Below are 23,224 nucleotides of genomic sequence, written 5' to 3' on the forward strand. Positions count from 1 at the left end.
GTAAAAAGAATAATAATAAATAATTCGGTCTTCAGTAGCGATCCTTATCCAGTTTCTCGTTGTGAGCGAATCGTGTGTAGATCCACAGAACTTAAATGAGTGGACACCATATTAAAGGTAAAACACTGGTAGTCCTCTAAGTAATTTTAGATGTCTGGATCCCGTTATTAGCCAGTGAGCTTCATATAAGAACTCCTTCTGGTAGTTCCAAGCCAGAAGGTTGAGTCAGCCCTGGTGGCATTGCCCTACCAGACTGGGGAGAGGTGGTCTATGAAGAAGCATGACACTATTAAGTGTGTGAGACCACCTCTTCCAAAAAGGAGGAAGTCCTACTCTCCTCATCAATAGATGTAGACTTAGGGAACCGATAGCCCGGTTCCTCTGGAGTAGAGCTTAAGTAAGCACACCCACTAGTGGAACGAATTGTTCAACAGCCCACCTTTAGAGCACCCTCCAAGTGAAGCATGTCCGGTGAGTGATCAGAGATCCCTCAAAGCATGATATGAGCACCCATTGTAGAAAGTAAGTGGGTGTGGCAGGCAAGAAGAAGAGATCAAAACAGGACCTAGTTTTATGAGCTTCTGATGTATGGGTGTATTTTAGTTTTGTCATATTCCAGACCTGCCAAACAGAGTCCAAAACACGTGGCCCACTTAAACAGCCCTGTTTCCTTGTCCGCAGTGACCCCCTGCACACCTCAAATCATCTAGCCAGAGGACATCTCATCATTGAAATCCCCCTAGGATTGTGGTCCTGTGTGGAAGTCAAAGTATTAGAGCTTTAAGAACTTCGAGAGTAAAGCATGCCAATTGTGGGGGCACTTCAACGCTAAATAGATTATTGGCTTGCCCTCCTATCAACCCCTCAAGAGCAACATATAAGCCCTGTGTGTCTACCTAAATGCGGGAGACGTTCTTGTACAAGATGATGGTGACAACCCCCAAGCCTCTCGTGTAGCCAGTCTGAAAAACCCCATCATAGCCATATATGGCCAAAAATGGCCACTTGGTACCAAACAGGAGAGTTTATTGTACCAACAAGGCTGCGGGTGCATTGTGTTTCATTGAAACCAACGACTGGTCCTCTTTTAATCCAGTCATCCAGACCATTAACTTTCCACATCATAACCCTTAAGTCAGACGTACCTGAGTGTGTAATGGGATCTCAAGAATGGGAAGAATGTTAGGGCTCTAGCCCTATTTCTAGGAGGCTGTGGCCTCTCAAACATGTACCTGCAGAAATGTATTATTTTTTTTTTTGTTGAATCTGTTTACTGATTTTAGTTTTCTGGTTTTACAAGGTATTCCAACAACAAAACATAGATACAGTTGTTACATTTCTGCAGAAGCAAAGTATGAAGGAATACAGCAAATTATGTTCAACAGTAAAGAAGCGGTACCTAATGAAAAATGCCATACAACAGACTACAGGTAGTTGGCAAGTTGGAAACGATCACATATGAGATAAGGTTCGGTACAAACACAGTAGTGTACTGAGAGAGTTAACAACATATGTATTGCAATATAGGCAAACTATTCCAATTTTAAGATGAAACAACAGTCGAAGAAACCTGGGCCCATCCACACCACACAACGACAAGCATTGTAATGAGACAGGAGAACACGATTAAACAAGGCAAAGCAACAATTCTGGTCTCAGGAATAGAATGTACGGTGGGAGGCAGCATTCCCTATAAATTCCGCGTGGCTAAATGTGTTTTCTGTTGTCTACCTCCACCCCCTCGACTAATACACAACTTGGCCATCGGTGGCATGTTGTAAGGCAGTCTGGAGATTTTGCGTCCCAACTGATTGGTACTGCCCCAAATTGTCCTCCCTGTGCAGGGTGACACCTTGCCTGGGCCCATGTGGGAAGAGACTGGGTCCAGGCTGCAAGAGATACAGGTAATGAGACGCTTGGCTATCAGGAATCCCAAGTCAAGGAAGCGGGAAGTGGCCCTGTGCTTTTTATCCCTAAGGTAGAGACCAAGGAGGCATGCTTCCCACGTATGTAGTGCAGGATGCCCTGTGCAAGTGGATAAGTGTAGCATGACACCAAGCCAGAATCAATGGAGGGACGGACAGGGTCACACCATCAATCAACTGACATCGAGGGCAGGCAGCATCAGTACAACAGAAATAGCGGTTAATTATGGCAGGGTTAAGATAGGTTCTGTGGCTAATGTAAAATTGGATAAGTCTGAAACCAGCATTATGAAGAATTCATACTGGGCTTTCCAGTAGGGTGGACCACTTATGCCATGTCATCCCACGTGATCCCAGTGCCCTAATCAGGGAGTTGTAGAAGAGAAAGTTGCCCCGGGGGCAGACCCTCATCTTCCGTCGGGGACTCATATGGGAGGAGAGTTCTATTGGGATAAAGGTCCAATAGGGTGTAAAGATCCACTGCGTGCCAAGCACCCAGCTCCACCGACGACGTGATGCTGTGTCCCCTGGGTATACCAAGCAAAGCCATCGCCGGAGCATAGGGAATCGATAATCCTGTGATGCAAAGACATCAGAGGAAGAAGCGGTATGCCACTCTCAGAAGAGTGAGACCAGGTGCTGGTGCCCTGGAGCAATTGTGGAACAGGTGGAGGGTGATGGGAAGGGTCCAGGCAGGCAACATTGTGGCAGTGTCAGCTAGTTGCAAGCCTGCCAGCCTTCTGGACACCCACTGCAGTTGAGATGCAAGGTAGTAATGCTTGAGGTTTGTCACAGCGAGACCACCCCGATCAGTAGGCAATAAAGCTTCAAGAGTGACACTTGGCACCGTGAATTTTTACAGATAAATGTCCTTGTTGATTACTTGAAGGAGCACGAAAGGTGTTGAAACATAGAGGGGAAGGTTGGCAAAACAATATGAGGTGGGGAAGTGCAACCATCTTGAGGAGGGCTATAAGTCTCAGCACCAACAATGTCAGCATCTGCCAGAAGGCCACCTGAGCCTTCAGGGATGTAGTATACTACCTGAGATTGCCATTGAATCGGTCCATTAGTCAGTGATACAACCAGATGCCCAAATATTGGGAAATAATGGGTTGTCAAGTTATCTGGTCTCCTTTGAGGTTGAGGTCTAGGTTTGGCAGCTTAGGTGTAAAGTAGAACAGGAAGGACTTAGCCCACTTGACCTTCAGGCTAGAAAGGTCAGCAAAAGTGTTGAGTGTTAGGGCGTCTGTGGCAGGGATAAAGTGCACATCTCTAAAATAAAGGAGCAGATCATCTGTATAAAGAGAAATGGAATGAATGCCATTACCTCAGAGGATGCCCCATTCACCACTCTGCTCATGAAGGGCCAGTGCAAGTGGCTCAACTGCCAGGGGCAATAACGGAGGGGAGAGCGGGCAACACTGGCGAGTGCCTATATCATTCTGAATTGGCTAAGAGATGAGGGACCCGCTTGGCCCTGGCTAGTGGCAGTGTATAACAATTTTACCAATTGAATGAAGCGGTTCCCAATATTATGACACAGCAAAGTTGCAAATAGGAAGGCCCATTCCAAAGACTCAAAGACCTTCTCAAGATCCAACACTAGGCAGCTAGCTTGGGGCCAATGACATGGGGCATATACCATAATGTGAAAAATATTCACCTGAGGTTAAGGGAGATATTGCAGACTGGGACAAACCTATTCTGGTCTCGGTGGACCAGTGCTCGACCAGGGGCACCAGCCAGTCCACTAGGGCCTTAGCCAGAACTTTATAGATCATATTAAGCAGCACCAAAAGTCAGTATGAGCCTAATCCAGTAAGGTCTCTGCCTGGCTTGGGAAGGGAAATAAGCAGCGCTTTGCGAAGGGAGGCAGAAGGCTGCTAAGACCTCTTCATATAGTGTTTAAAAGGTGAGGGGCCAGGAGTGGGGCATAAGCTTTGTAAAATTCAGCAGGTAGGACATCTGGGTCTGAGGTCCTGCCTGTGGCAAGGGCTCGAATGGCTTCCTGTACTTCAAATAGTGTTATGAGGTCATCAAGTTCTTTTAGTTGGTATGGCGTAATGTGAAGCAGGGGCACATTAGAGAGGAAGGAATAAAAATCTTCCAGAGTGGCATTGGACATTGTTTGGTATAACTAGGTGTAGTAATGTGTCAGCTCATCATGTACGTCTCGCTGGGTATGTAGCAGAGTGCCACAGGCAGATCACAGTGTCACGATAGGATGTCACAGCTGGTCTTGATGTACTAGCCATGCCAGCAACGAGCTAGATTTATCGGCTGCAGTGTGGGTCATAGTTGAGTGAGCAACATAATTAAGACAATGCAGCCTTTCCAACAATGAAGCGTGTTCGTGTTGTGCCACTACCAAGAAGCGAGTATTTGGCACATCGCATGTCATCTGGATTTTGTGGTCTAAGAGCTTGCATTTGATTTGGAGTTATTCCTTATCAAGATATTAGGGCATGCTCCAATTGACCTCTAAGCAATGGCCTCTTATTGTCACCTTAAATGCATTTCACCCAATCAGTCTGGTGGCTGCCATGTCACTATTAGATTCAAAATAATCCTTAATATCGAAGCTGAGTGAAACACGGATGGGGGATCTTCCAACACTGTTGTCTGCAAGTGACAGGTGGCAATGGGGATAGGGTCTGTGCCCCATATGAGCTCCAAGTACTGAGGGTTATGATCAGAATGGGGGCAGCCTAAATAATTAATGTGTGTGACAGAGGGAAGCAAGTTAGTCGTTCCGACCAATCGGTCAATCCTAACACGTGGATGGGATGGGGAAGAGAAAAAGGAGTACACTTTGGTGTCGGTATTATGCAGACACCGAATGTCAACTAATTGCCAGTGTTGAAGCCAATCATGTAATGTCTGGACGTCGGAGGCGGCGGCTGTGTGAGGCAGTGGAGGAAATGAATGATCTAGATCTGTGTTCAAGACAGTTGAAGTCACTATCTATAAGAAACGGGACCTCACTCCAGCGGGAGGGTGTCCCAGATAAGCTACGGAGGAACAAGATGTGGTCTGTGGTGGGGGGCATATATATTGCCTATGAGGATATAACAGCCGTCTAGGTGGACCTTAATGAAAACATAACTATCCTCTTAGTCCACTAAAACATTTCCATTGTGAGGGAGACACTGGATTTAATTCAAATCAGTATGCCCTGGGTAAAGGAGTAAACGTTAGTGGCAAACTGCTGGCCACGTTACTGCTTCTATAGCTTTGTTGCTTCAATAAGTGTTATATGCTTTTCTTCAAATAATGCAATGTGAGTGGACGTTTAGGATAAGAGTAACCGGCATAACGGTGCGAGGGGTGTGCATTTCCAGCACATTCCAGGTGATAACTTAAGTGTGGGTCATGTTGTCGATGGAAGAGGGTATGATGGTTTGCTACTCCATACAGAGCGGGAGACCAACGTGTGAGCAATGCTAGTGTCATATGTGCGCCGTGGTAGGGTCTCCCAGTACATAGAAATGCAATGAAAATGAGAACCAAGAAAGAACGGTGAATACAATTAGAGCAGAGGGACAACATGTATCTGCCCAAAGTATCAAACAGCTTGTGCCAAAAACTGGCAAATCGAACAAAGAAGGGGGTGAGGGAGGAAGGTGCAGCAACCAAAGATAGGGTAACCCCATACAGTGGGCTCTATCCCGTGGTAGGTAACCAACACAGTCAGGTGGGTGCAGTGGCGAGGCCCAGAGCAAGAACACGGCATCAGTAATGCATGATAGAGACATGCTAAAACATACATCAAAGCATCACCTGCAAAGGAAAACAGGTTTGAAGAAGTGCAGGTTAAACAACAAGAGGCAATAGACTGTGTAAACCTATCACATGGACTATCACCGAGTTGTGTAATATAGGTCAAATAATGTCATCAGCGGAGTGACATCGGTTGGGATCGTTGAGTCCATCCCAGAGGGCCAAGTAGCAGAAGAGTTGGCATCACTCGAGGATTTGATAGTCATCATCAAGATCTGAGTTTTGGGTAGTCTCTCAAATTGTGGCTGCTATCTGCAAAGCACAGTGTCTTTCAGTATGACCTGCTCCAAGTTGGTGGCAACTTTGGGCCGAGGTGAGCATCTTGGCTGCTGGCAGCATCCCAGGTGGTGGGTCCCGGCAACACCACACTGCTGTCTCCGATTGAGACTGGCAAGTGGTTCCTAGTTCAGATGATTCCAGCTAATACCAGACATTCCCCAGGGAGTCAAAATAAATTGTTGCCCCATCGGCAACTACTCTTAGGCAGCCTGAGAACAAGAGTGAGTATCGAAGTTCCAGTTCACAGAAGTGACAAATGACAGCCAAAAAGGAGTTCCTCTATCATTGCACCACCACAGTGTAGTCTGGAAAAACATAAAAAACATAAATGCAGGCATTATCAATGACAATGTCTTTGAGTTTCCGAGTGTTGATCACAGTAATAAAGCAAGTGGAACAACAATGGTCTGGGTTTAGAACCGGGTGAGGTTTTCACACGGGGACGCAGTGGGCCCTTTCAATTGAGAAGAACTGAAAGACATTCTTAAAAAGGTAGGAAATCTCGCAGCCAGCACTCAACGTAGGAGACAGAGTCTTGCCCCTCAGCACCCTCATGGAGGCCAACCATGCAGATATTGTTCCTCCAGGAATTGCCCTCCACATCCTCCTCCTCCTCCCTGCACTCCAGGGCATGAACCTGGTCGACAAGTGTTTAGAGGGATTATTCCATTTTCTGGGATCCCAGCTGAAGTTGAGCAATGGTTTGTTCTGCAGCATGAGCCTCATCAGCTAGTTTGCGGTGATTTGTGTGAAATCCGCTGCTACATTGTCAGTCTTGTTTAAGGAGAAGCCCGGGTGCTTTCTAGGGAATGGCTTCCAGGACTATGTCAAGTTTGACCCCGATGCACGGGGTATGGCCAGGGAGGTCAGAGTGATCAGGGCTGCCAGACGCCATGCCGCTAGCAGTAGACGGAAGCGAAGGCATAGTCTGGGTACCCAAATATAAGCGTCCCATGGTAGTGCAGTAGCTGTTCAAGCTCCAGGAGGAAAGTCCAGGTCACTACACCAGAGGGCCCGCTTGCTGATGCCTGTCAACCCCTGCAGAATCTGCAGGCCAGTGTGTCCAGGTGTATACGGGTAGTGGTGCACTACAGCAAGGGCACAGATTCAGTCAGAAGCTGAAAGAGCAGGGAGGCTACATTCATGAGAATTACATGTGCTCCTCTCTGTCGGGGTTGCCATATGGTGGTACAATGCTCCAGGGGGAAAAGGTCAATACAGGTATTGCACAATGTAGATGTGGCATCAGCAGATAGAGGAGCCCTCCTCAGCGGTGGTCGGGGGGAATTTTGTCATTCCCAAGCACTGCCCCCCCCTTTGCCCTTGGTCGTATAGTGCACACAGGTAAGTTCAGACAGACAGAGTAGCTTTGAGGCTCAGTCAACTGCCTGTTGTGTCGATCATAAGGAAGCACAGCCAGAGGTGCATCAGCAGCACTGTCCAAGGGAAGTAAGGGGGGTGGTACTAAAGTCTCTCCCAGTCGCTGACTTGCTCAACATGTGTCGCCAGGTGAGTACTGTGTTCTTCAGAGCCCCACAGCAGCTCTCTACAGCGATGTGTTGAGGAGGCATAAGAGCTAGGGAGAGGCCACTCTGCCTCTGATTTTTCCAAAAGTGAGCCAGATTTCAAGTTGGGACAAGAGTACAGTCTGCAGCAGACCACACGCTGCTCAGGTCTCCATTCCTCTGTAGCAGGTCGCTTATAGCAGGGGCATAATCAAGGCAAGCTGGGCCGGCAGACACGGCAGAACAGTAAGCGCAGGGCTGCGTGTGTCAGGGGGCAGCAACATTTTGGGCAGCCCCCTATTGGAGCACAGGACTTACCGAGACTCTGAGTCATGGCCAAGGGCTGCTGCTCGTGGTTGTGGTTCCCTTGGTCCCACAATGTTGCTGCAAAAGCCCAGGCCAGGACCCTGCAGGGAGCAGCTGTCCACTGGAGAACGCAGCATAGGCAGATGCAGGGCTGTACCGTCACAGCAGATATAGGCCTCGAGATCCAGTGTCAGTGGTAGTAGGGCGACTGAGTCCTGACACACTGCCAACGGCTGCAGCGGCAAATGGAGCACCTCCTCCGGTGCAGGATGTCACCAGGAGTGCAGGTGTTGTGGTTTCAGTTGCCAATGGCTGTCAAAAATCAGGAGTTTAGATGGCTAAATGGGGTACCGTAGCAGAGCAGAGCTAGATTGTGTCCACCATCTTGGTCATGCAAGCCACTCCCACCTGTAGAAAAATATGTTTCTGAGCTGCACTGCATTGAAAGCATGCACAACTGTAAGAATCAGTCAGAGCCAAATGCCCCAACCGTCTACTCCACAACTACCACTCACCAAACCATTCAACCTCAGAAGCACCTGTCACCCCAACTTTAATTTAGTGTTCTTAACCTGAATCAGATGAAGCTACAATAATCCCATAGCCCTCCCCACTCTCCGAGACTAGATCATCATGTGAGGATAAGGTGTTGCTTGCAGGTTAAAAAAGTAAAGTATAGGTCAGTAACCGACATAGCATTCTTAACTTCTGCACACCAGAGGGAGAACCCCCCCACTTCCCACTATCCAGTAGCTGCGGTCACTGGGAGGTAACTGAATACAGACTGCAGCAATGAGTTCATGTCTTTATTTGGTGCAGTGAGACCGCCGCTTGGGGGTGCTTACCTCCATTTGGGAGCCCTTGAGCCTGTTGTGTCTCGGGGATCAGGCTCAATCTAGACCATTGACTCTGTGGCCTATGATTTCCTGAGAAGGGGGCCCTTGTTCCACTGCCCAGTCCCAAGCTGCCTCCAGAGTGTTGAAGGAAGACTTGGATGCATGAAAGACCAGGAGCCTGGCAGGAATTATAAGCATATATTGTTGTTTGAGGGCCAGCAGCTTTTGTTTGACAATTTCAAAGAATGTAAGTTGCTACTGCACTTGTCAGGTATAGTCGGAAAATAACATGATCTTTGTGAATTGGCACATAAGCGTCTATTTGTCCCTGGCCACCCTAAGCATTTCAATCTTGTCCCTATAGTTAAAGATCGTAGTAATCATGGGACGTGGAGGAGCCAGAAATCCATGTGCTCATTCGATAATAAACCAGTATGAAAGTTTCTCCACTGGCATTCAAGAGATCCACTGCTCAAGAAATTTCTCGGAGGAAGAACCCTCTGATCTTGCAAGAAACACTATAAAATGCAGGTTGTTCCTTCTTGTGCAGTTTTCAGTGTCATTTGTATGCTCCTTTAGTTTACAGTTTAAGGTGGGCAGCAATGGCTTTGAGGTCATGTACAGAATCTTCTAACTCAGAGATTGGCCCCTTAGTTTTCCCAAACCTGTCAACCACATTTCTCAGATCTCGTCTCAGTGGGCCACAAAGACCCCCATCTCCCCAGTCCCGTACATAAACATGGCACTGGTATCCATGGGCTTTGGGCAGCATTGGGATGATGCTCCATCTCCATTAGGCTTGGTCATCTCTGGCCCTGGGGCAAAGAACCTGTCCATCTTAATCTGTGCCTGGGGCACAAGATGTTTATCTCAGCCCATAGCTAGATATGAAACATCGGAGACCAAGAAGCACACCAGCCGGGAATTGGTGGGTCCTTTGTTGGGATGCTGATGAAGATTCTTCAGATGTCGTTATCCAGACGCCAGACTAGACACCATGGCAGCCAGACCATGAGCCACCATATAACACACCACACTCTGGAGGGCACAGCAGCAACTACTCCACTGTAGGGGCTCCACCCTTGTCAAAGATCCATTAGGTTGTTTTGGGCCGCTTGAGACTGACCTATTTACCCAGGGAGGTCAGGATGACGCCTCGGGCAGCATCAGCAGTCATGATTAATGCCAGTTTCATCTTCCACAGCTGAACGTGACACAGGGATGGCACTCCTGCCAGCAGGATAAAGCAGTCAACATCTGCCACAGGACAGTGGAAACATGGGGGATGCCCAGATCCTCTCCTGTGTCCCAGGAGAGGGCCGTCATTAAAGTCATAGTAGAACAGATGCAGAATGCCCAGGACACCCCCAGGATAGGAACCTATCACTCACCATTGAGGTCCCCAGGCCACCTCCACACCAGCCCCGGCTCACACCCAGGCAGCAATGGGCAGCCCCGGGCCCTTTCACGTAACAAGGCTGAGAATATGCTATTTGATTAAGCCACATTGAATGTTAGATTTCCTGGAGCAAAGAGACCAATTTCCGGAAGCTGGGGTCCAAAAAGAAAGTCCTAATTTAATTTATCTGAGATTCCATAAAAAACTAATTGAATCTGGGAGACCAAGGAAACCAGCTAATACAATCTGGATGGATGCAACAAGCATCAGCAATGTTAATAGGCAAGGTTTGTGAATGCACTATCATGCCAGACCTAAACATCCATGTAGGTTAATGACTGCCCACCTCCAATCTGTGCTGCTGCCAAAGAATAACACCATACGTTGTCTAGATATCTATCTAAGTCACTTTAACAGCAGAACGTCATGTGTGTGTGGCCCTGAAAGTTCCACTTTAGGAAGCTGGATAATTAAACTAAATGATCACGACTGTGTGGAGGGCAAGCACTTATTTGAGTGAGCACACACCGTCTGTCAAATCAAAACATGTACTCCTAGCTCCCAACATGTGGGCAGAGCCAAAAACCCTTTCTAGTAAAGCACACATAATTGTCTGCCGACAGCTGTGCAGTCATACTAGATCATAAAAAAGGAGGGTAGACGCAGAAGGGCATCAACCGTTCCCTGTGCAGCAGTGGCTCTAGGTGTAGTAGGTGGATAATAGTCTAGAGCCTCGCTGGATGTGGCAGTGTTGTGAGGGCTGGAGAACGATAACAGTGGGTGGTCCGATGGTGACAGAGTGCAGTTGCCAACCAGAAGCAACGCTGGGAGCTGGGACTGTGATCACTTCCTCTAGAGAAACAGGAGCATACACAATGGAGGAAGCTTCCTCAGAGAAGCTAAGCATTACCCTTATACATGACCCATTAGCGGGTTGTGCTAGGAATGGTCATGTTCAGAGGACCAAAGACTCCAAAATCACAGAAAAGAAAGCCTCTCAAATCAAAAATCCTGCTGACAAATGTCTATCTGATACCATAGCCACTTAAATAAATATTCCAACAAAATGAAATCTCCATTACTCGCCTTTCATCACTAGGACAAAGGGCCATTCCAAAGTTGAAGTCTACCCCTAGATGGGACCAACCTAGCCTTATAGCTCACTGTAAAGGGCTATACCAGTCATTAAAGGCCCTGAACCACAGTTATAGGCCTGAGCTGCAGGCAAAGGTCTATAACGAGGAGGAATGCAACCAGTATAGTCTGAGACAGAAGGGCTATAAGACTATTGGAACATTCTACCCACTAAGGGTAGAATGTTGTAAATTCAAAGGGAGATGCATGAAGACAAAGATTGGAATGTTGGTGTGCCTGACTTATACCAGCCAAAATAAGTCCGGAGCTACTCCACTGTCTTCAATGGAGCTCTCAACATTCCAATGTTCTAATCAGAGATAAGGGGTGCAAGCTTTCTTCTGCATCTCATTTCAGATCTTAAGGGAAAGACTGAGGTGGAAATGGTATGAAAGGGTCATTACTCTCTAGAACATGGAGTTCTGATGTATTTCCTATTCTTCATCAAGAGGGCCTGACATCCTTTAGTAGGGGAGGAAAACACACACACACACACACAAGTAGAACCTGCTCTATAAATAGAAAAGTAAACCACAACACATGTACAGTGTCAAAGGAGGCACAAATCCGGTGGAAGAAAATGCTGGCCATGACCCGACAAGACAGCCTAGTGAAATGTAACCAGACCAGTAGTTTTTCTCTACTGAAATTCAAGCATTGAATTCCTGCTTGGCGATTTTTCCCAGTGGGGTTACTGCAACTAGGGTGCTTGTAGAGTACTAGGAACATTACCAAGACAGGCATTAGTCATAAAGGTGTACTTCACTTACTTGTGAGATGGGGGACCTCAGTAAGGAAGATGCTGAACGATTTTCCCCTCCAATTGGTTCAGGCCTTCTGGACGAGGCAGCATTAGCAAAGGAGGGATACTTCCCAGATCGATACGGTAATCTTGTTACTGGAACCGGTGTAGCTGAGAAACAAAATCGGGATGAAATGAGGAATGACAATTTGGGGACAGGAGACAAATGGAGAGACAATAAATACTACAGTACATGTAACAATTAACGTATGTACTTTCAGCTTAATCTCTGTTAAAGTTTGCACTTTTAAATGATCATTACAAATGAATATTTTAATTACATTAGTGGGGCTAGGTGTGCTTTACACTAGCACCCACGCATTTTGTCACTTTGATAACTGTTGTCTTTGATTGGTCTGTGCTTATGTGAAATGTAGGTTTATTTTTGAAAAACATACATAACATGAAATTCGTAGAGAGCATTAGTACACATGCATCCCCTACAGATCATATGCACGGATGTCTGACACTTCTGAAACAGCTTCTCCATAACACTGACCTCCCTATTCCCACGACCCTAGTATCCCCCTTAACACTATATGGTACTAGAGATAAGAATTCCCAAGCGAACGGTCCGCAATCAGCATTATCTTATGAAGGACTGAATATTAAGAGAGGGAGTGAGTGGAGCTAGGCTTCTGTGAGAGAAGTCAAATCCCCATCTAAGATGCAAGCCCGATTTCTCTCTTGTGGGGACCATGATCTTCAAAAAAACTAGACCAACAGAGGTCAAGGTAGCTGTTATTTGTGGAGCCCACAGGAGTTCGACATTAGTGCTATTTGGAACACAATACAACCAGATAAGTTTATGTTGAAGGACACTTCCGCTATGCAATCATCCATCCAATATTGGGCGCGTGTTTGGTGTGTTATTTCTCCTTAGAAGATCAGTTCAGACCCATTCCTCATCATGATCCAGCATTAGTAATGATGAACACACTTGATCAGGTCTGTTGACTAGGGCTGATTAAATCTCTTTGGCTAGCCCAAGTACCATGTTTGCTGTCGAAGTTACCTACATGAATACTGGATTCACTGGAGTCGACATTTAGCTATACTACGCTTCACATAGTTTTATTCAAATATGCATTTAAAGTTTATTAGGTGAAACTAGGGTTATTTTTCTACATAGATATACATTTTTGAAAACGGTACAATGAACCATGTTTCACAGTTGTTAGGTCATACTTCATCAACAGAATCTTGGCATTCAATTGTGCAACAATAATTTAGTACAAACACGTTTATGTAAACTGGATAAGTTTGCATTTCATGGTGCTGTTGTTTGACCCTTGGTTTCCCACCTCATCACAGGGCAACCCGGCGAAGAGGCACTACAACATGGTGAACTAGAAACCCTTTCACAGAACAGGTTTCCAGCAAAGGGGAGTCTGTTTTGCCCAGTGGAGCTCCATTTAAAACCTTCCAGTACTTGGGAGGTGGCTTCAGATGAGACATTCTTGCTGAGGCGGGTAGGGAAGGGTGGCCAGTGGGGGCTTATGGGCAGAACAGGGTACCCAAAGCCCCACATGCCATGGCCCACACATAGTGCCAAGGCCACACTCCTTCTGTGCACAATCACATGTTGAAAATGATCTTAAGGTTGGCAAGTTTGACAACATCATCTTCCAGCTGACCGGAATAACCTTTAGGTCTTCTGTTCTCCCATCTTGCTTCCTACAACCTGACCTTGCTCAGTATTTTCCTGGCTTAAAGCACACCAGTTCGCAGTCTTTGTCAATCTGTAGTGGAAGTCCACTTTCCACTGCTCTTTAATGCCCAGGATTTCCCTTTCTTTACCAGCTTTTAATGCTCTCAATAGGTGGAATACTAGTCGTCCTCCTTTTATCAGTTCAAGCATGTCTACTTAGGGTTCGTGGCCCATAGGACCTCTGGAAATTCAGTGGAGATTTCCCTGCCACCTGCAACAGTTTGCCGTATTGGAATTACTGCCCAAACAGTCAGAGAAGGTAGCAAAAGTATTACTGGGGTATGGATTGAAACTGCTTTGCTTCTATTCTCCATTTTGACACCACCATGTCCTGGCTGATACGTCTGAATGGCTTTAAGCTTCTATATCAATTTCTGGCACAAATTGAGGTTTTTTCCCCATCACCTTCCTCACCCCTTTCTCCTAAATGCTCCCTATGTGTTTAATTGTATAGGTGTATTCAGTTGATGAACCAACTCCGATCACAAGTAACTCTTGTAACAAAATTTGTTAAGGTGTCCCTTCCAATAGTCTGGTTTCCTAATTCTCCACAATCCCCAGCAATCCAGCTGCATTATGGGTTTGTGAGGCTATGTATAATGCCTCCATGTCAGTCAATTTCAATCCCAGCCCTCCCATTTATGTTTCATTATTTTCAAATGTTTCAAGTTGTGTTTCCCAAGCCATAAGAAGTAGACTAATAGTTTCTCTGAATTTGGGATCAGTATTTGTCGGCAGCAGACAAATCAAATTTTGCATGAGTATCATCTGGGCAAAAGTACCATTGTGGTGTGTGATACTCGCTTCTTAATGGAAAAGGGTAAGGTGTTCCAAAAGTGCATTCAGCATCTACAGACTCGACAGCACCCTGCCCATATTGTACTGTTACTGCTTCTCCAGTGTGTGCTACCTGAATATCAAGGTCTTGGAATCTCTCAGTTTATCAGCACGCTTACCACACCAGGTACATCTCTTGCGCTGTCTTAATCAAACATTCTTTTATTTTTACCAGCTAATGCAGAGCCCCACCCCAAACCTGAAGCATTCTAGTTCTCATAGGACAGTCATTGACTCCTTCAGTTGGCACAGTCATTTGTGATGTGTGTGTGTCCAGAGGCCATTTGAGTGAGTTTGAGTGTAAATTTGAGTGAGAATTTGTGGGTATGTGTGCGCCTACTGTGACAGCCCACTCTCAGCACTGACCTCAATCTGCAAATTGGTGAATCCATCACCATGGCAAACAGCAAGTGTTAGAGAAGGCAGCCCTGTCTTGTTAGTCTCTTTACCTCCCATCTGTCCAATATTGCCTGGCCAGTCTTCATTCTATCTATTGAATGAGTGGATTGTTACTTAAAATGGGAAAGAAGCCCTGGTCTAAACCCCAGCCATGTCAAATTGCAACATATCTATCCACACAATTGTGTTGAAGGCTTTCTCTATGTCAAGAACCCCTAGACTGTAGTATTTCTCATTTGTGATTTTTCTTTAATTCTGGGTAGTGCAGTACAAAACCACATAGGTCAGAAAGCACAAGGCCCTCCACCTCTTTCATTAATGTATCTGCTTAATATCACTTTTTATCTTTGATAGTGGGTGATATGATGCACAGTCAGTTGGGTCTGTGTCAGTTTATGGCACCAATCTGATTATGGCCTTGGCCAAGGTATGCTTGAGTATTTTGTCATTCTGTCCATCTATGCTCCCCGTCACTAATTTTTTGTTGTTGTTGAGAGAATACATAGGCGGTTGTGATGTAGGTAAGACAGGAAGCCATTACTACCTGGCATTTCTGCATATTTTTGATTGCAGCCACGTGGCCAAGTTAGCTTCTAGTCGTTCTTTCTTTTCCTATATGAGTTTAGGCAGTGCAAGTTCATCTAGGAATGCATGAACAATGTCAATATGCAATTATTGTGGTTGACTATTGTTAGAAATGGGGTCTTTGGTTGACAGTCAGGTTACCCACTGTTCAAGCAAGGACCCTCACTCTAGTCAGGGTAAAAGAGAATCACCCTCAGCTAACCCCTGCCTACCCTCTTTGATAGCTTGGCACGAGCAGTAAGCTTAACTTCAGGGTGCTAGGTGTAAAGTATTTGTACCAACACAAACAGTAACTTAATGAAAACACTACATAATGACACAACGGGTTTAGAAAAATAGGAGATATTTTTCTAAACAAAACAAGACCAAATAGACAAAAAAAATCAACAATACACAAGTCAAGTTATCACTAAAAATGCAAAAAGAGCCTTCATGTAATTTTAAACACACACTAACATTGTTAGCGTGAAAATGTACCTTGGGTGCGTCAAAAATAACCCTGCACGGGCGAGTGTGCGTCAGTAAGGGCTTGCGATGCGTCGATTTCACTCACAAGCGAGACCTTGCGCCGTTTCTCTCTCTGCAGGACAGCGATGCGTCGATCCGGTCAGCACTCTCGGGTCCGGGCAGGCCTTGCGTTGTTTTTACACGCCAAGCGGTATTTGCGTTGGAAATTCAGCCGCACGATGATCCGAAAACCACGCAGTGCGGGTTGCGATCTCACCAGCCTCCGTCAGCGATGCTATGCGTCGTCCCTCCAGATCCGTGCGGCGAGTCTTCGGTCGCATTACAGGTGAGCGTCGATTTTCAGACATGAAGACGGCGGCGCGTCGATTACCCAGCCGCAGATCGGAGTCACATCGATCTTTTCCCCGCACGGCGTTCTGTGCATGGATTTCTTCCTCTTAGGCTGCCAGCTTCCCCTTTCAGGGTCCCAGGAACTGGATGGGCACCACTTGGCAGAATAGGAGTCTCTCCAGGGACTCCAGGTGCTGGCAGAGAGAAATCTTTGCTGTACCTGAGACTTCAAACACAGGAGGCAAGGTCTAAATCAAGTCCTTGGAGATCTTCCCAAAATAGAAGGCACACAAAGTCCAGTCTTTGCTATCTTACTCTGGCAGAAGCAGCAATTGCAGGATAGCTCCACAAAGCACAGTCACAGACAGGGCAGCTCTTCTTCCTCAGCTCTTCAGCTCTTCTCCAGGCAGAGATTCCTCTTGGTTTCCAGAAGTGTTCTAAAGTCTGTGGTTTTGGGTGCCCTTCTTATACCCAATTTCTCCTTTGAAGTAGGCCTACTTCAAAGCAAAGTCTCTCTTGAATGTGAAATCCTGCCTTGTCCAGGCCAGGCCCTAGACACTCACCAGGGGGGTGGAGACTGCATTGTGTGAGGGCAGGCACAGCCCTTTCAGGTGTGAGGGACTACTCCTCCCTCCCTCCTAGCACAGATGGCTCATTAGGAAATGCAGACTACACCCCAGCTCCCTTTGTGTCACTGTCTAGTGTGAGGTGCAACCAGCCCAACTGTCAAACTGACCCAGACAGGGAATCCACAAACAGGCCGAGTCACAGAAATGGTATAAGCAATAAAATGCTCACTTTCTAAAAGTGACATTTTCAAACACACAATCTTAAAATCAACTTTACTAAAAGATGTATTTTTAAATTGTGAGCTCAGAGACCCCAAACTTCACATGTCCATCCGCTCCCAAAGGGAATCTACACTTTAATCAGATTTAAAAGGTAGCCCCCATGTTAACCTATGAGAGGGACAGGCCTTGCAACAGTGAAAAACAAATTTATCAATATTTCACTGTCAGGACATATAAAATACATTACTATATGTCCTACCTTAACCATACAGTGCACCTTGCCCCTTGAGCTACCTAGGGCCTACCTTAGGGGTGCCTTACATGTAAGAAAAGGGAAGGTTTAGGCCTGGAAAGTGGGTACACTTGCCAAGTCGAATTTACAGTTTAAAACTGCACACACAGACACTGCAGTGGCAGGTCTGAGACATGATTACAGAGCTACTTATGTGGGTGGCACAACCAGTGCTGCAGGCCCACTAGGAGCATTTGATTTACAGGCCCTGGGCACCTCTAGTGCACTGTACTAGGGACTTACTAATAAACCAAAAATGCCAATCATGGCTAAACCAATTACATACACATTTTGTAAAGGAGCACTTGCACTTTAGCACTGGTGTCCAGAGTAACAAAAACAACAAAAACAGAGTCCAGCAGCCACGGTGAAGATTTTTACTTTTGGACTTAGTGGTAGAGATGGAAGTAGAAATTCTCCAGCGGGACGAAGCAGAAGGCTGTAGCCTAAGACAGTTCCATGAGGTGGATACCCCTTTCATGAAGGACCTCTGAAAAGGATTTGCTGTTGTGGAGAAGAACATAGTGGGAAAAGCTGAGAGGTAATCCAACTGGCGATGCACCTCAGGTGGATAGGCGAGGAGGATGGCAACGGTCTCCTCATGGTTCTCAGAGAACATTTTGGCCACATTTTTTTCTAAGTCCTCAGTTTTGGAAATTGCCATCTGAGCATCTTTAGCACTACAACCAAGGTTCCAGGAATGGATGAAGTCCTTTGGGGAATCAGGTTTCACTCAGGCTGGGCCCAGGTGCTGGTTAAAGATGATGGGAGCCTGCTATGACCCTGTGGCTCTGAACAGGAGGCTAGCAAACAAGCCACTGGAGTCACTTCTGGAAGTACTGGGTGCAGGTGAAGATGCACAGGTCCACAGCAGGGCTGGCTTCTGAAGGTTCAAGGCAAACTCCATGCAGCAAAGCAGTCCTTTCAGGTACAGCAGCAGTCTGGCAAAGTACACAGCAGTTTACAGCTGCAGGCAGTCCTCAGAGTGCTTCTGCAGGTCCAGTAGTGAACTGATGAGTGGGTCTGAGAGCCCTATTTTTATACCCTGGTGCCCTCTTTCTAGAAAGTGTGAGATGTTTCGGGAAGGCTTCTTTGGAGTTCCAGGACTTTCCTGCCTCACCTGCCATGACACCTAGCTGGCTGCACTGACAGTATAGGGTTGTTAAGCATATTATGTGGTGGCAGAGCACAGCCTATTCAGGTGCAAGTGGGGCTGCGCCCACCTTCGCCCAAACCCATCCTGCCAGTGGGAAGACCATTCAGACTCTGCTAATCCTAATATTGTGTGACTATCTGGGGTGATTTCACAAAGTCTCAACTGTCAGTTACACCCAGACATGTGAGCTAAGGCAGGCTGCAAGCACAGAGGGATAACTGCAGGAAAATGCCAACTTTCTAAAAGTGGCATTTTCAAATTTGTAATGATAAATTTGACTTTACCATTGAAAAGGGTTTATCATAACAAGTTCATAGACACCAAACCTGATCTATTTACCTCAGTTGATTTCAGAATTATAGCTTATTAAATGTAATAAGGAATCCCCAATGTTAACCTATGGGAGGGGTATGCCTCACAGCAGTGAAAAACTAATTTGGGAGTTTTTCACTACTAGGACATATAAAACAAAAACATACATGTCCTACCTTTTAATTCCACAGAAACCTTCTCTATGAGCTACCTAGGGTCTACCTTAGGGGTGAAATATGCAATAAAAGAGGAGTTCAAAGATTGACAAGGGGTTTTAAATGCCAAGCTGACATGGCAGTGCAACTGCACATACAGGCTCTACAGTGACAGGCCTGAGACATGCTAAAAAGGCTACCTAAGTGGGGGTCACAATCAGTGCTGCAGGCCCACTAGAAGCATTTAATTTACAGGCCCTGGGTACACAGTGTGCACTTTACTAGGCACTTATAAGTAAAATAAATGTGCCAATCAGTTATATGCCAATCAAACCATGTTTTAGGGGAGTGAGCACAAGCATTTCAGCACTGGTTAGCAGTCGTAAAGTGCAAAGAGTACTAAGGCCAACAAGCAAAAATCCAGCAAAAAGTAGGAGGAGGAAGGCAAACAGTTTGGGGATGGCCGTGCAGAAAGGGCCATTTCCAACAGTCTGCCCATGGTCGCCCCTTCCCTGTAAAGCTTCTGTCAATGGTATTTTGTTCTAATCTATCCCATGTGCCCCAGTGTCTCTTAACCTCCACCAGTTCCTGTAATCTTCCTGAGTCTCTGGTCATTTATTGCCATACGTGGAAGTCATGCTCTCCATCCCCAGTACTACCTTTACTACATTCCATTTTGGCAACCTGCTGATGGTCGCACTCCAACTAGTTTAAAGGTAAGGGTTAATCATACGTTTGATCTTATCCAGGAAAGCCCTACCCTGTCATTCGTCTGGTTTTAACATCCACACTGGTATTCGTGCATGGTGTGGTCGCCCAGTATGTGATATATAACAGTGATTGATCAGGCAATAACCACCAAAGGTATAATACATTCTCATATGTATGATTATCTCCATGTGTTAATAGGACCTGGTCCAACATACTATAGGTGATGAGAATGATAGTATTCCTTCATTGTAGGATGCAGGGCTTCTCACTACACCTGCCAGCCCCACTCCATCCATTATGTCTTTCAGTAAAGTAGTAATTCCTGTTTTTAATTTGGTGATAGGGTTTCACCCCCATTCAGAGGTGTAGAAAGGTCACAGGGCAAGGAGGGCCTACTAGCCCTGCCTCTGATAACCTTAGCCTGCTGGACTATGGTTCTGCAAATGGGGCCCAGTACTAACCCCCCCTCCCTTTCACTAAAGGAGAGATGGAGGTGCACGTATTCAATATCCTTCAAAAAACAAGATAAACACACAAAAATATGATAGAGATGCAGTTGTACCCAGTTTGGGCCCCGTCATAAATCTTACGATAGATAGGTATGCAAGTTGTACTGGATGAGGAAGGGTCACCCACATCTAATGGCATATTTAATCTTTAGCAACCTCACTCCACCCTGGTAATATGATATTTTTGCAACATTTATTTATTTAGTAAGGGTCTTGGAAGGAAGATACAGATGCATAAAACACTGATAGGTACCCTGTAGGAATGATACTATGGCCACAATTCAAGCTGTACATCCATGTCCCCTGCATGAAGGAAGGAATGTATTAGCAATATAGGTGCCTAAATTCCATAACAAAGCATTTAAACCAGCTAGAATGTGAGCATGAAAACAGAGGGTAAAGGGTAATTCTGGTGTTTATGTTAACAAGAGCAAAGATTGCACAGGATGCAGCAGGATTCTCAAGGGTTCTCAGGAACCCTTCAACCCTTCAGTTAAGCGTACATTGCTTATTTGATTGCCAACTATATGTGACTAATCGAACACTGCAATTGAGGGAGTCCACTGAAACAACTGCTATTTCTGCATGACTGATGTTAAAATTGGACACACACAGTGACAGTAATTCAGTCAGGTGATACAGATCCTTCTTTGGCACTCATTTTGTAGGGAGTGCATATTCAGAGTGAGATGGGTACACCCAGTCATGCAGTAGTCAGTGAAGGTACTGTTCCCAGGTACTTTGTTCATTGCCAATGTTTGTATCGGGGTTAAAGTGTGAGGGGGTGACAGCAGGAAACAGGGGCAGTGGAAGCCAAGTGTTACATTAGGAGCAAAACTGCTGAGGGGGAAAAGCAATAGTTCGGTGGCATGTGCTACTGGTCCCATTAGTGGAACGGCCTCGAGACATGATGAAGCACTTGTAGTTGAGCTGTCCTGCATCTTTAAGCTTTTGACGAAGTCCCAAGAACTGGTGGACCTTGTACACTAGATGGCTTGCTGGGTCAAGCTGAATACACAGAGAGCTTGTCAGCAAGGATCTGTTCTACTACCATCTTCAGGCATTAAATCCTGGAGTGTACCCAGCATTACCTCTGCAGGGGTAAGCTATATTAAATGTCCTGGTGCAGTGGCAGACATTAATAGTTCAGGTCCCTGGCAGGCATCATCAGGAGCAGTTGGTTCATTTTTAGTGACAAATTATATACTTTACATTGCTAATAACTTAGTTAAACGTATTGGTTAATCTAAAGATGGTTGGACATATTTAATCACATTAGGCTAGGATGAAAATACCACTTGACCTCTACCTAAATCATTTTACTAGAATATGCCACATACAAGAGCAATTTAAATAATCATTTATTTCTCTTTTTGAAGTAATAGAGGTCCCTCTAATATCATTAATACATTTGTTGTGATCTTTCAGATAAAAAAATACCTTTAACCAGTACCTGCATACAACCAGTAATCATTCTGACACAGTAAACAGCAGTAGTCAGTAATTTAGCTTCAACTTCATTAATTTGATTAGACGCAGCTTCATGGTTAATTTTCAAAATGTGATTGAAAATGTAGACATCAGATTTTTGTTAACTTAGGTTAAGTGGAAAATAGCTTAATTATTTTTCTAGTACTTTCACAAATGAAGATAGAAAATAAATATTTTATTCATAAGCAGGCTTGTCTTAAGGAAAATGTAGCTAAACCTACACTGTGAAAAGTTTTAGCCTTCTGTTACTATGAGACAATTGTTTTAAACATATAGTATGGCACATTTTTATATACTAGGTGCCCTGCCTTGTGGGCTTACAAGGAACATCTTGAGGGTGACTTATTATTATATAAAAATAGGTTTTATTACATGGAACTTTTTCTAGCCATGGGTTATGGTAGTACATTTAAACTGCAGCCCAGCTAGAGCACAGAGGTGCTTTTGGGGATCATAAATTCTTGTTATATATGAAGGTGTTTGATTACACCCTCCAGGTGTCATGGCTGCACTAATATGGCAATCCAGATCCAACAGGAGTGATGGTAGTATCCACACTTTCCTGGATGTACTGATGACTAGGCAAAAAACATCTATGTAGGTTGACCAGTAAAGGAAGGGAAAGGGGAATGGGAGGAGAGCGAGAAAGAGTGCTGGAGATAGAGAGAGAAACGGAGACACTGGATATCTTCAACTCATCTGTTCTTACTGTCGAACTCAACATGCACTGCAGAGGTGTAGACATTTACCACATAAAATAGTTATTTTACTATTTAGTCAGTGATGATATAGTTCACTGTTAGTACTATACAGTGTAATGTACCTTGTGGCAAGCTCTGTATAACTGAATCTCCATGGTTGGGAATAACTAAATGACTTCATACAGCTGAAAGATTTAAATAACTTATATAAACAATGTATGGAATAACCTGAACTGCAATGCATGCTCATATTCCTATACCTACCTTTGGTGACTTAAAAATAAAGGGCCTGATTATAACTTTGGAGGAGGTGTTAATCCGTCCCAAATGTGATGGATATACCACCAGCCGTATTACGAGTTCCATAGGATATAATGGACTCGTAATACGGCTGGTGGTATATCCGTCACTTTACTGTCACTTTTGGGACAGATTAACACCTCCTCCAAAGTTGTAATCAGGCCCTTAGTCTGTGACTTGAATAATTCTCAATATACACAGGCTTGATTCAGAGTCTAGAGGATTGGTGCTCAGTCATAAACCTGACATATCCAGTCTACCTTACTACAAGTGCATTAGAACATTATGCACTTGTAATAAGGTGAATGCGATGAACTTGTCTGTCAGACCCTAAAAGAACCAACTAGTTGCAACCAATAAAATGTTAGGCCAGAACACAGTGGTATTAAAACACAGTGTCACGGAGCCCACGTATTAGCACAAACAGGGTGCAGTAAAACAATTCAATGCTGATCATATAGAGAATAATTAATACAAAATTGGTCACTAGGGGGAAGTATATGCCTA

At 45.2% G+C, this 23,224-nt stretch overlaps 1 protein-coding gene across 2 annotated transcripts in view; it reads right to left on the reverse strand.

Annotated features, from left to right (window-relative positions):
- Positions 1–23,224, reverse strand: part of LOC138260747 (fibroblast growth factor receptor substrate 2-like) — a 94,182-nt gene that overhangs the window by 19,405 nt on the left and 51,553 nt on the right. For both annotated transcript variants that reach the window (XM_069209218.1, XM_069209217.1), the window contains one exon: positions 11,938–12,080. In XM_069209218.1, the coding sequence (XP_069065319.1) occupies positions 11,938–12,080 (143 nt within the window). The remainder of the gene's footprint in view (positions 1–11,937; positions 12,081–23,224) is intronic.

This window comes from Pleurodeles waltl, chromosome 10, assembly GCF_031143425.1.
Source record: "Pleurodeles waltl isolate 20211129_DDA chromosome 10, aPleWal1.hap1.20221129, whole genome shotgun sequence".
Taxonomy (NCBI): domain Eukaryota; kingdom Metazoa; phylum Chordata; class Amphibia; order Caudata; family Salamandridae; genus Pleurodeles; species Pleurodeles waltl.